The following is a 13,630-nucleotide window of genomic DNA, read 5'->3' as shown; positions in this document are numbered from 1 at the left end:
TTTAGGGGTATCCCAGGTGATGTGAACGTCTGCTAATCTGCTATTCAAACCATTGATTCATAGGAACATACAATTTGATTTATAGTTTACACACTACTCTTAAGGAATATATCCTAGCACAAATTGAGTGCATTGATGGAAAAAGAATTCTATTTTTCATTTATACATTAATGTATATTTGTGTGCTAAAAACTATTTGAAATCTGTTTATAGATAGGAATCTGTTGTAGTCAACCTGTGAGGCTATGAAATGCATATATTATTAATAGCAAAGTGTTAAAGAAAACCATGACTCCTCTGTTCAAAGTAACTTTTGAAGACACTGAAAATACTTTTAAAGGCCAAAAAAGATGAAAATTAACGAGACTGAAAGCAGCACTGCAGGTATTATTTAGGTGGAATCTCTACTGAAGACATGGTGGAATAATTACTGAAGACAGTTTAAAATTTAAAAAACAAAAAACAAATCTTTGGCACATGAAACAAAGACCTCCTGAAAAATAAAAATGATAGATACTTCATGAATCACTCACCTTTTATCTCTAAATTCAGAGATGGGATCTGTGTCAAACAGATAACTGGGCATCCTCCTCCTCTGCCTTCTTAGGATCCCTCCGAGAGGCAGAGAAGTGAGCCATGATTAGGGGACACAGAGGCTTTTAACCCATTGCCTTCTCATGCATCTTGAGTTGAGCCAAAAATGAAAGCCCTTTCTTTAGTTCCCATTAGTTAACAAGGCACAGTTTTGTAGATTTTCATTTCAATTTTGGGGCTGAAAAGCATTGCTTACCAACAACCCACGAAATGAGTTTGCTGAAGATTGCTAAGTTTGTAGTCAAGTGAAAATCAGTTTTTATTAGAGATTACTCCTAAGAAACCTGGTTCCTGTGCAAGTTTGTCATTTTGCAAAAACTCCCCAAAGTGCACATATGCAGATTCTGGGTTGCAGCCTCCTTAGAAGCTTCTTGGGTAGAATCTGGAACACACCCTCACATGTGCAGAGGACAAGAAGAGGCGGAAGGAAGAGGCTGCTCCAGATGGGTGGGTGGCAGTTTTCATAAACAAAAACACGGCTTGTCTTGGGTGGCCGTAGTCATGCATCCAGTCCTCAAGACCACACTTCTATTTCAAGGCTAGATCCTTGGAACAGCTTCTGGCAGTAGGGCAGGCAAGCAGGATCCAAGGACTTGGGAGTGAGTGGGTGTGAGAGTTTCCAGCTTTTGGGTCAATGGCCTGTCAGACAATTGACAGAAACTACCCTATACTCAGTGACGGACCGGTTTTTCATGACTGCATCATCACTGCTCAGAGATGTTCATGGTTTTTACTGCTGTTTTTGCTTTTCAGGTACATATTTTAGCTTATTAGCCAACTAATTTGTTGATTATTGGATTAGTGTGTAGTGACGCATATGCTTAGATTTACACTATAATTTTCTAAAACTAGATTTTAAAATGCATTTTGGGTAGACATAAAATGATTATACTGTCATTGTTAAAACAGAAATATATGTAACCTGCACTTCTGCCTTGCTTGTAAACTGTACTGATGATGTAGCTGGTACATATGTACGAATTTAAGTAATTTGTAAATAGAATTAAGGTAAGTGCAAAATAATTACTGGGTTCTTTTAAAGGTAGTAGGCAATGACTTTATAATATTAACTCATGTTCTCTTTAGAAATAAATAATAAACAATTATCAGTTTCTCTCAGTTCTTTATTACATAGAAATTTACTTTAAATCAGGGTATTATTTAGTCTTTTTAGTACTCCCAACTAACATATTAACCTTTCTTACAATGGGGAATTTCAGAATGACCCTTGGAAAAGCTGTGAAACATTGTACCAGTTTGGAAAGCTGGTACCAGTTTAGAAAGTACCAGTTTGGAAATGTTAATGAAAATTTTACAGAAATATTTTCTGTATTTCAATTTCAAATTCTGCTCCTTTGGGACTTAATGTTTTATGATTTGCATAGTAACAATAGGAAAGGCCTGTTAGTATGTGCTTCCTATTGAAACCTGAGTAATTCTACTAGAATGAAAGGTACCTCCTATTATCGGAAACTGATAAGTAATTTTTAGAGTTAAGAATAACAGGGAGACAGAAAGATGAAAGAATTCGATGTTTAAGCAAGAAAGATCAAAGCTTAAAGCCGTCAAAGGGCATTGAACAGAGGGGTGATGTGATCTGACCCCAAAAGGTGACATCTAGCCAGCCTACCATCGGAGGCTGAAGAAGGGAAGGGTGGACACGGTGAACAAACAGCCCCCAAACCTGGTTTAGATGGGGTGTGTTTGGATTAAGAGAACGTGAAATTTGGAGATTGACCTTGGCAGCTTGGATGAATTTTTACTTGATCATTCTTTTGTTACACTGCTGGGTTCCATTTGCTAATACTTCATTTAGGATCTTTTATTTACTTTAGAAGACTGGTCTGTGACTTGCTTTTACAGTGTGTACTTTAGTTTTGATATCCGCATTTATGCTAGTTTTGTTAAATGAATTGGATAGCTTCCCATCTGTTTTGAGGTTTTGGAACAGTTTGTAAAGAAGTTAGCTAAAGTCTAGGTATGTAAGATAGGTATTATTTATTCTGGAACTTTTGGTTGAAATTGCTCAGTAATCTCTGGGCTTGGGGCATTTTTCCAGGTGTATTATTAACCACTGTTACAATCTGTGACCGTTGATCTCTTCAGGTTCTCTTTGTTGAGCCAAGGTTAGTTTTTATAGTTTTAACTTGATTGATACAAGCAAGTATCTGGGGCTAGTTTTTATATCCTTTCTGTTACGTTTATGTATTCCTTCTTTCTCTTAATCATTCTTGTTTCAGGTTTGTCGGTCTTGGTGCCTTTAAAAAAAGAACCTACTTTTGGTTTTATTGACTCACTATTTCTGAGAGAGGTTGCTTTGGAACAGACAGGAAGTTTGATTCGTTTTCTGATTTTACCTTTATCGTTTTCTTCCCACTACATCCTCTAGGTTTATTTTTGCTGCTCTTTTTATAGCTTCTTAGATTGTAAGCTTACTTTCAGACTTCCCTGTTTTCTAATAAATGCATTTAAGACTATACATTTTCCTGAATAGTGAAGATCTTAATGTCAAGTGCTTTCATTGCTGTGTAGTTTAAAAATAGCTCTCAACTTCTACTTATTTTCCACTTAATCTATGAATATTTATAAGTTTGTTATTCAAATTACAGTGGTAATGATGCTTTCTCTTTTTGTTAATTTCTAATTTCATAAACAGAGCTTATATGTTTGCAAGTTAAAAAAAGTTTTTTTTGAGATTTACTCTGAGGCCTCAATTATGGTCATTACATTGTGACTCTTCCATATGAGCTTGAAAATAATATGTATTCTTATTGGGCACAAAGTCCTTTGTGACTCTTAATTGTTGAAAGCCAAAGCCTTGGGCCTGGAGGCAGAATAGGGAAGAGGAGTATTCTCAGGTCACTACTAGAATTCCATCAGTGTGGAGGCCTCCAAATGACGTACTTGAGGGGACCTAGTCTCAGGGATCTGCCAGTCTGCTCTGCAAGCCAGTGCTGTGAGCATCTGCAGAGGATGTGGTGAAGCTGCTCCGTTCAGAGGATTTTACAAGACCAGGTGACATAAATACAAAACTTTCTGTGGAAATTAACTTTCCTTCCACCTTGACCGAAGCTAACTCCTTTGCCAGTGGCTGGCAAGCGGTCCCATCAATAGATAATCCAATATTATTATTGGTCAACTTATCTGTGAAGAACTGAGTTCTCAAACAGTAGTTTGAGGACGTAAGTGAATAAACTGCAAAGACAGATGGTATGAAAGTCAGTGGGTGAAATTTGGGTCCTGCCTTCATTAGAAGTTAAAGCATGAAGTGGATGTTCACATCTTCATTCAGCGTGTCATACCAGGCTAAAAGTAGGACATGTCCAGGGCACCAAATACATCACAAAATTCAGCCATTGAGATAACATTTTAATGTAATATTTTTTAAATCACAATTAATGGAAAAAATCCATGAACAGAGTATCAAATGTTAAAGAAAGAAAGGATTTGACTCTGCAGCTGATTCACCTCACACGCTGACCCCAGCTATATCTATGAGAAGGTCAGTGGTTAAGTGATGTCAGAAGAGACAGGCAATGTAAGGTCAAGGTTATCTTGGGGTCTTGGAGTGGAAAACATGGTGTCATAGCTACATGGTTCTAGGCTTGAATTCTGACTCTGTGTGTGCTTAGTCACTCAGTTGTGTCCAACCCTTTGTGACCGTATGGACTGTAGCCTGCCAGGCTTCTCTGTCCATGGGGATTCTCCAGGCAAGAATACTGGAGTGGGTTGCCAAGCCATTCTCGAGGGGATCTTCCCAAACCAGAGATCGAAACCAGGTCTCCTGCACTGTAGGCGGATTCTTTACCAGCTGAGCCACAAGGGAAGCCTGAATTCTGACTGTATGACTTTAAATAAGTTACTTAACCTATTAGCTACTTTCTTCGCCTGTAATAGGGATCTAATAACAGGTATCCCATAAGGCTTTTATAATGACTAAACAAGATAACACAAAATGCTTATGCCTGACCCACAGAGGCAGATCCAAGTTTTGTGGAGCCTGAGGTTATATAATTTGGGAGAACTTCTTTTAAGAAAAATACTAAAAAATTAGCAATGCAAAGTTGGCATGGTAATGAATACTTAAGAGTGTATGAATGCTTAAGTGTAATGAATACTTAAGAGTGTATAAGATAAATAACAAACTTTTTAAAAGCACAACCCCCGCCACAATAATTTTTTAAAAATTAGTTGCCGCTCACATTACTGTAACACCCTTTTTTCCCATGACAGTTTTTTGGTTATGTTTCCTATAATTGCCTTTTCCTAGGGCAGCAATTTTATAATGTTTTCTATAGAGAGAATAGAAAAGATCATCTTCTCTAGCATGTTGTTTTCTCATCATTTTAGTTTAGAAAAGTGTCTGAACTTTATAACTCAGCACTGATAATGTCATGTCAATTCTTGAAGTGTTTTTCATATGTGAGCTGTAATATTTGAAGAATATTCCACAGGCCGGTGTCTGGGCATTCATGTCGCATGTTGCTTCTTTTTACTGGCCACACAGTAACTAGTAACTTGGGGAGCCGGCAAAGTGAGAGAGCTCTGGACGCTGCAGATAGACAGGCTCCAGGGCTGCCCTGTCCACACAATGGCTCATGTGCACAACACACTTCCCCACCATGTGCGGGAATCTGGGTGAGACTGAACGATTACTCACAGCTAGTTCATTAACACTACTGACACATTACAACCTCTTCGCACTTGAATCTTAGTTTTCCCTTTTCAGAAAAAAAAAAAAAAAACCTGTATTGCTATCATTTATATATCATAAATTTCACTCAAAAGTGTACAGATGATTATTAGCAAATATTTAAAGACTTAAACAACAATAACCACAATCCAACTTAGGTCATTTCCAGCACCCCCAAAATATTCCTCATGCTCATTTATTTGCCTCACTCCCAATTCTACCTTCAGCTCCAGGCAACTACTAATCTACTTTGCATCTCCATGAATTTTCCCCTTCTGGACATCTTATATAAATAGAATCACCTTGTGGCTTTAAAGGTCCTTCCTGTACCTGTCTTACCCTTCGTTAGTTCTGAGGTCTCTGGTCCTCACCCTCCAGCACTTGCAGGGCACTTCCTTCTCTGAATATTGTTATCCATAGCACCCAAACCTTTCCTCCGTGGCATCTGTCTTAAGTTCTTGCAATTTATCTTCCTGCCCTTTAGCAGTTTCATCTGTTCCTCACTGATTGAGTGTCTAATTTAAAGCAAGTCTTGTGCTAGGCACTCTGACGCAGCACCTGCCCTGCTGCTGCTGCTGCTGCTAAGTCGCTTCAGTCGTGTCCGACTCTGTGCGACCCCATAGACGGCAGCCCACCAGGCTCCCCCATCCCTGGGATTCTCCAGGCAAGAACACTGGAGTGGGTTGCCATTTCCTTCTCCAATGCATGAAAGTGAAAAGTGAAAGGGAAGTCGCTCAGTCGTGTCCGACTCTTCGTGACCCCATGGACTGCAGCCCACCAGGCTCCTCCATCCATGGGACTTTCCAGGCAAGAGTACTGGAGTGGGGTGCCATCGCCTTCTCTGCAGCACCTGCCCCCTGCATTTCTAATCTAGCTGGAGAGTTAACTCATAGTTAACTATGAGTGTAACTAAATAGTGTGACAAGTTCTATAAACTATGCAGGCGCTAAGTGCTATGGAATGATTTGGAGTAATAACATGTTTTGAGGACTTAAAAGTCAGTCAGTCAGTCATGTCTAACTCTTTGCAAGACCATGGACTGTAGCCCGCCAAGCTCCTCTATCCATGGAATTCTCCAGGCAAGAATACTGGAGTGGGTAGCCATTGCCTTCTCCAGGGGATCTTCTCAACCCAGGGACTGAACCCACATCTCTTGGGTCTCTTGTGTCTCCTGCATTGCAGGCAGATTTCTTTGCCACTGAGCCACCAGGGGATCCCTTTTGAGGACTTAGGTGTCAGCAAACTTGATTTAGCTTAAACTTCAGGGGTCTTCACTTGCATAAACCCTTCCCAAGTCCCCTGTGGGGGGCAAGCCCTAGTGATGCATTCACTTGGTGATGTGTTTCTTAATATTTGTAAAATATTTTAACTGGAAAAAGACCACTGTCACTTTCCTATCCAATCACCCTTCTGTCGTATGTTCCCTTGTGCCAGGTGGCTGAGTGGCCATGGCCATTTTCAAAATCCAACAAAAACTGAGTTGAAAATACATTTAGTTTGGGTTTAGTGGGATAGTTGTATGTGGCTCACCATCATTTCCAAATATTATTAAATATCATGAGCCATGCCCTTGTAGGCATGACTTCCAAGAATACTGTCCCCTACTGTTGTGACAGAAGTGCAGGACCAGAGAGTGCACTGAATTATGAACGTTCCCTGCAGTGCCACGTGACCAGTGTGTGTGGCTAGTAAAAAAGAAATGATGCTTTGGAAACAGTGGACTCAGAAGCTAGTCTGCGAACTATGCTTCCAACTGTTAATAGCTCAGGTATGAAAAACACTGGATAGAAACTTTTCCAAATTAAAAAACAATCATAAGAACTTTCATGACATTACCAATAGTGAATTGTAATGCTTAAAGACTTTTCTAAACTATTAATGATATGTAAAAACAAATTAATGTGCTAGAGAGAAGACGATTATCTTTTCTATTTTCTCCAGAGAAAATATTACAAAATTGTTGTCCCATAAAAAGGCAACTGAAGGGAATGTAGCCCCAAAAAACCTGTAGAAAAAAGAGTATTACAGTGATATAGCAGCACAGTCTGTGCTCAAAATGAACATTTTCTCCTCTTCTCCATTTCCCTCCAAATAAAATTCTTTTTTTCTCCCCATCCCCAGCTCTACTGAGGTATAATTAACTGACAAATAAAAAGTGTATATATTAACTTGAACAAAGTGATGGTTTGATATCTGTATACATTGTGAATAATAACCACAATCAAATTGATTAACACATTCATCACCTCATAAAGTTGTTTTTTTTTTGGTGTGGTTAGTCCAGTTAGGGAGAAGGCAATGGCAACTCACTCCAGTACTCTTGCCTGGAAAATCCCATGGACGCAAGAGCTTGGTAGGCTGCAGTCCATGGGGTCGCTAAGAGTCAGACACGACTGAAGAGACACAGCAACAGCAAGCAAGGAAGTCCAGTTAAGAACTGCTAAGTCACTTCAGTCGTGTCCGACTCTGTGCGACCGCATAGATGGCAGCTCACCAGACTCCCCCGTCCCTGGAATTCTCCAGGCAAGAACACTGGAGTGGGTTGCCAGTTCCTTCTCCAATGCATGAAAGTGAAAAGTGAAAGTGAAGTCGCTCAGTCGTGTCTGACTCTTTGAGACCCCATGGACTGCAGCCTACCAGGTTCCTCCATCCATGGGATTTTCCAGGCAAGAGTACTGGAGTGGGGCGCCATTGCCTTCTCCGAGTTAAGAGCTACTCTTAGCAAAATTTCAAGTACTACTAACTATAGTCACCGCACTGTACATTAGATCATCAGAACTTATTCATATTATAACTGAAAGTAAGTTTTGACCAACATCTCCCCACTTTCCCCATCTCCCAGTCTCTGGAAACTACTGTTCTACTCTGGTTCTGTGGATTTAACTTTTTTAGGTTCCATATATTAGTGAGATCATATAGTATTTGTCTTTCTCTGACATTTCATTTAGCATAATGTTCTCTCCGTTTATCTATATTGTCCATATGGCAGAATTTCCTTCTATTTTATAGGTGACTTATATCCCATTATGAATATATGTATGTCATCTATATATAATTTTCTTTGGTCATCCCTTGGACCTGTTGAATTGTTTCCATATCTAGGCTACTGGAGAAAAGGGAACCCTTGTACACTGCTGGTGGGAATGTAAATCGGTACAGCCATTATGGAAATCAGTATGAGTTTCCTCAAAAAATTAAAATAGAATTACCACAGATCCAGCAATCCCATTACTAGATAAATATCCAAAAGAAATGAAATAAGTATCTCAAAAACATATCTGCACTTGCTCATTTATTGCAACATTATTCACAGTAGACAAGCTAAATCTCTCATTGGGAGTACTAGCAAATACTAGCAAATTTCCTTCTAGGACTCAGGTAAAGTAAATTACTTCCCATGCGGACTTATTGTTTAATGTGTCACTCTCAGTGAAGAGCAATGGTATTTTGAAATGCAGATGCTCATTAACACATATGAATAAGCCTTGACTGATGACAGTTTTTGCTATCATAGAAACTTACCTTTTTTTTCAGTAAAGAAAGGAGATAGTCATCAGGTGAGATTTGCCACTTGTTGGATTGTTTGCCAACTAATTCATTATTCAAGCCTCTTGCAGATTTAGCACATAAAAATGGGGCATGCCCAGTTAAATCTGAATTACAGAAAAGTAATAAATAATTTAGTATAAGTACGTCCCAAATATTCTAGGAAAAAAGAATGTGTGACCCATGCAATACTTGGGCCATGTTTATACTAAAAAAGGGCTTCCTCATAGCTCGATTGGTAAAGAATCCGCCTACAATGCACGAAACCTGGATTTGATTCCTGGGTGGGGAAGATCCACTGGAGAAGGGATAGACTACCCACTCCAGTATTCTTGGGCTTCTCTGTGGTTCAGCTGGTAAAGAATCCGCCTGCAATGCAGTAAACCTGGGTTCGATCCCTGGTTTGGGAAAAGCCCCTAGAGAAGGAAAAGGCTACCCACTCCAGTAAACTGGCCTAGAGAACTGCATGGAGTGTATAGTCCATAGGGTCGCAAAGAGTCGGACACCACTGAGCGAATTTCACTATACTAAAAAAAATTATGTTGTGTATCGGAGAATCATATTTAACTGGGCATCCTGTGTTTTGAAAGTTGGACTAGGCTCCTTTTAGATGGTTTGTGTTTGTTTTTACAAACAAAATGTCTCCAAGGCAAACATGAGATCTCCCAATCACAGGGAAGACTAAGAACTTTCACCTCCTTCAGTTAAACCCGTGCTTCAAAGAAGAAGCCACTTGGGCTGTAGGAAAGACTGTCCCAAAGAGCTCTGGGTGGGTCACCATTTTAGTGAACCGCAAACCTCTGGGGCCTGGGACGACCGCAGCCCAACGCCTTAAGCCAACTGAGAGGTGGCGCCTCGGTGGCCCTGCTTGTCTTCCTCCTCTCTGCTCAGTCCACGAGGGAAACTTCCACAGAGCCCCCGCCTCTCCCCAGATGGCCGTGGCTCTTCTCCGCTCACCCCGCCTCGCGGGCTGGAATGGAGCAGACGGCCCCTAGGGCACCGAGGACCCAGATTTACTCGCGAGTTTTGAAATCAGCCCGCAAGGTGCAAGGGGGCCGGCCGCCTTCATTCCAGAAAGGGCTTACGCGGCAAGGAGGCCGGCCCAGCATCCGCGCTCCCCCTCGAAACCCGAGATGCGGAGGGCGGCTCCCTCGCGCTTCATTTCCACCCCTCCCTCACCAGCTTTTCAAATTTTGGTCGGAGGAGAGAAAACAGCCTCGCGCCGGGGTGCGCGCGAAGACGAGGCGAGGGGAGACGGACACACCCTCCGGTCAGCCCTCCCCGCGCTGCGCGGCGCCAGGAGGCGGGGGCCTGGCGAGGCTGCGCCGACGGATAACGTCGGCTCCCAGCGGCACGGCGCCGACGATGGCCCGTTGACTGGAGCGGGAGTGCTGCGCCCGGCGGGATGATGCTTCGGAGGGGCCCCTGGCCCTGGCGCGCGCGGCTGCTGCCGACCCCCGGAACCCAAGGCCGTGCGCACCCGCGGCCGCCGATGCCCCAGGTAAGCCCAAGCCCGGGGCGAGGCAGGCGACCGAAAAACTTTGCGTGGGGCAAGTTCGGCGGGCGCGAAAGCCCGGCGGAGGGACATTCCCTGCGTTTTGCTGGCCCCTCCACCCGGCTCCGCGCGCGGGAGGACCCCCCGGCAAGTGGTCGCCCGGGCTGCGGACGCGGGCCGGGTGTCCACAACCGGAGTCACCCCCGGGAGCCCAGGGCGGCGGGGACGTGCGCCGGCGCATCACCTCGGTTAAGTTGGGATGCAGGGACCGTGAGGCTGCGGCCCGGGGGTGGGGGGCAGCACAGATACCCCGGGAGGCAGTTTGTCCGCGTCTAGACTGCTGTCTGGAATAAGTTTTCAGAGCCGTTCTGCTGTCGGCTGGATCATCGGTGCCGAAGGGAGCTAAGGAAACGGTAGGGCGAGCTGGAGTACTGCCCCGAGTGAGCACTGTGGTAGGAAAGCGAAATGTCCATCCTGAAAACCAGCAGCACCTCCCTTTCGAAGAGGAAAGAAAGACTCGCGTTTTGTTCCGAGACTCGAGAGACGGGTGAATCATGAGTGTGTGCTGGTGAGTAACAGTTGGCCTGACACGGTTGTATATGGTCTGTGTGGAACCGTCGCTTGGAGGAGGAGGGGCGAATGGATGTGCCCTAAAAGAGGCAAGGAAGACGGGGAGACAGTGCTGGTAGTAACTGGGATTGCGGCGGAGCGGATAGGAGCTCAGGTGCCCTAACTCCGAGCCTCATGAGGAAAGACAGACTTTTTAAATCGAGCCTTCCAGGTGTGTGCGGTTGGGGAGCGCGTGGTTTGAGTTTGAGATCCTAACAGCGCCTCCCCACCTCATAAATCAGTTTCAGATTGTTAACGAGAAAAAGATGTGTTTTTTCCCTTCGGTTGTGCACTGTAAAAGAAAAGCGAAAAGTGATGCCGTAACCATTTTCTTGTCACTTTCACTTCCTGTTCATTTTTTTCTTTTTTCTTTTCCTCTCCAAGTCTCTCAGGGCTTAGAATGATGAAAAAAAAAAATCTTTAAATGCATTTTTAAATGCCTTCCCTGAAAGTTTGAAAGAGAATGAGGAAGGACATTTTGTTCCTTATAACTAGGAAAGGGGCAAACTTCTTAAGATGTGAAATGGTAGTCTTGATTGGAGAGAGGCTTTTTTTCATTTTGTGAAATTTGTGTCTTAGTATAAATGTTGTACTTTACAGTCAAAAATATACCAAATAGTAAAGCAACCCAGTACAAGGACCGCCCCCCCTTCATTATATACCATTTAAATTTAAATAACTGAGTCAGTTTTCTGTTAAATCCATTTAACATTTTGAGTAGAATGTTTATGGGTCCTCAGACTGGCTGCTGTCTCTCAGATTGTCAACTCTAAGCGTTTTTCTCCATGTTTCCCACCTGATGCTATCCAAGGAGTGCCATTGCATTCCCCAGCAGGAATTGGGTGTTCTTTTAAAGAGGTCGAAAATGATACCGTGGGGCTTACTTGGCTTAATTATAGGAGAACTCTGGTTAGCACTTTGCCTCTGTGTAATCATCTGAAGAAGCCTTATGTTTGTTTCTAATTTGCAGATTTTTAAGTCTTCACTGTGCTGTTAAGTCAATTTGCTGAACTTTAGAAATGGAAATGCTTCCATCGTTTTACTTGTCTAATTGAAGACCCCCAAAGAATAAAGAGAAGTTTTGGGTGTACTTCTTTATATGCTCTTCGAAATGTTACCTTGAAGAAACTGACAGAAATATCTTGGCTTCCTGGAGTTTTAGTTAGGGCTACTAAACCATTTTCTGTAAATCAAATTAACTGATTGTGAAGGACATATTTCATTCTAAGATCTCACTGATTTGTGATTGCCCCATTTGATATGAAAAGTCCTGTGACTAAAGACAAGCATTATTTCTCTTTATATCTTGTTGTAAACATTCAGATCCCTAGAGCCTCTGAAAGCAGCAGGAAAAAAAAAAAGTGATGTATGTGACCTGACAGCTCATAAAATCCTAGCTTGCAAGGACTTGTCATTAATAGTATCTCAAGTAAGCATTCCCAATTATATTTGGCCTTTTCTGAAAGTATGAATGTGCCTTACAGGAGCATTTGGTGACTAGAAAAATAGTTTATATGTTTCACATGGTAGGTGAGTAATTGCAAGTATTTGGGGGGTAGAAAGAAAGTTTGTCAACATGAGTATGTTTAGTATAGCTGAATTGCTTTTTAAAGGACACATTTAGTCTGAGGCATAAGAGAGCCAGAGCATGCCGTGTTGCCTTTGGCTGGGCATGGCCTAGCATCCACAGTCATGTTCCGGGGGTTGGGGGGAATGGGAGGGTGTCCCACATCTCTGCTTGTCTCCTGCGCTGGCCGAGTGGTTGTCGGGGCAGCCCACGGCTCCTGCTGGCCTTTCTGTTTTCTTCGAGGACACAGCTTCGAGTGATCATGCTGCCTAATGAATTAATCACTAAACAGAAAGTGCCTGCCTTATTGTGCCTTCCTTAATTTGGGTCTTCTGTTACTTAGCTGAAGAGATTCCCTGATGTGATTTCAAGCCACCAGCACTGTATGTGGGTCTCTACATAAGCTACGTTTAAAATTTTAAAAATCAAGTGTACTTTGCAGAGGAGTTAAGTATTGCCTATGCTTCCCCCCCCCCACCCCTAGAAACAAAGCATAAACATGTTTCAACTCAGTTGTGTCCAACTCTTTGTAGACCCCATGGATTGTAGCCCACTAGGCTCCTCTGTCCATGGAATTCTCAAGGCAAGAATACTGGAGTGGATAGCCATTCCCTTCTCCAGGGAATCTTCCCGATCCAGGGATCAAACCCTGGTCTGCAGTATTACAGGCAGATTCTTTACCATCTGAGGCACCAGGGAAGCCTTTAATGCCACCAGCAAATGTCAATTTAGAAGTTGTTTTCATCTTTAATAAACGTGTCATTCTTTTGATACTTTCCTCTGATTCTCTGTCACGTGTTTGTAATTGGCAAGTTATAGTGTATAATCCTGATTTCAGAGCTGTCTCCTGGTGACTGTACTTACACTGTGGAAAAGACATGGATGCTTTGGTCTCAAAGTAATTCTAGACCAATTTGCCTATTAAATGTTAAACATTGCTATTTTCCCCACGCTTAGGTATTAGTGCTGGGTTTTATTATTTTTTTAATTTTACTGTTTATTGCAAGGTAACAGGATTCTGTTTTACAGCAAGTTCTAAGTTGAAAAATCATTTTGTAGCTTGACAGATAAATATTCAATATTTGTTGAATGCGGTCCTTATGAAACTGCAGTAGAAAACCAGAGG

The 13,630-nt window shown here is 42.3% G+C and overlaps 1 protein-coding gene across 1 annotated transcript in view; it reads left to right on the top strand.

Moving 5' to 3' along the window:
* Nucleotides 1–10,017: 10,017 nt before the first annotated feature.
* Nucleotides 10,018–13,630, top strand: part of MCUB (mitochondrial calcium uniporter dominant negative subunit beta) — a 95,347-nt gene continuing 91,734 nt past the window's right edge. Inside the window, exon 1 of the mRNA XM_070372021.1 lies at nt 10,018–10,334. Coding sequence (XP_070228122.1) covers nt 10,239–10,334 — 96 coding nt within the window. The 5' untranslated portion in view covers nt 10,018–10,238. The remainder of the gene's footprint in view (nt 10,335–13,630) is intronic.

Source organism: Bos mutus, chromosome 6 (genome assembly GCF_027580195.1).
Source record: "Bos mutus isolate GX-2022 chromosome 6, NWIPB_WYAK_1.1, whole genome shotgun sequence".
NCBI classification, from domain to species: Eukaryota; Metazoa; Chordata; class Mammalia; order Artiodactyla; family Bovidae; genus Bos; species Bos mutus.
Note: the sequence above shows the minus strand (reverse complement) of the source record. Positions and strands in the feature narration are given on the sequence as shown.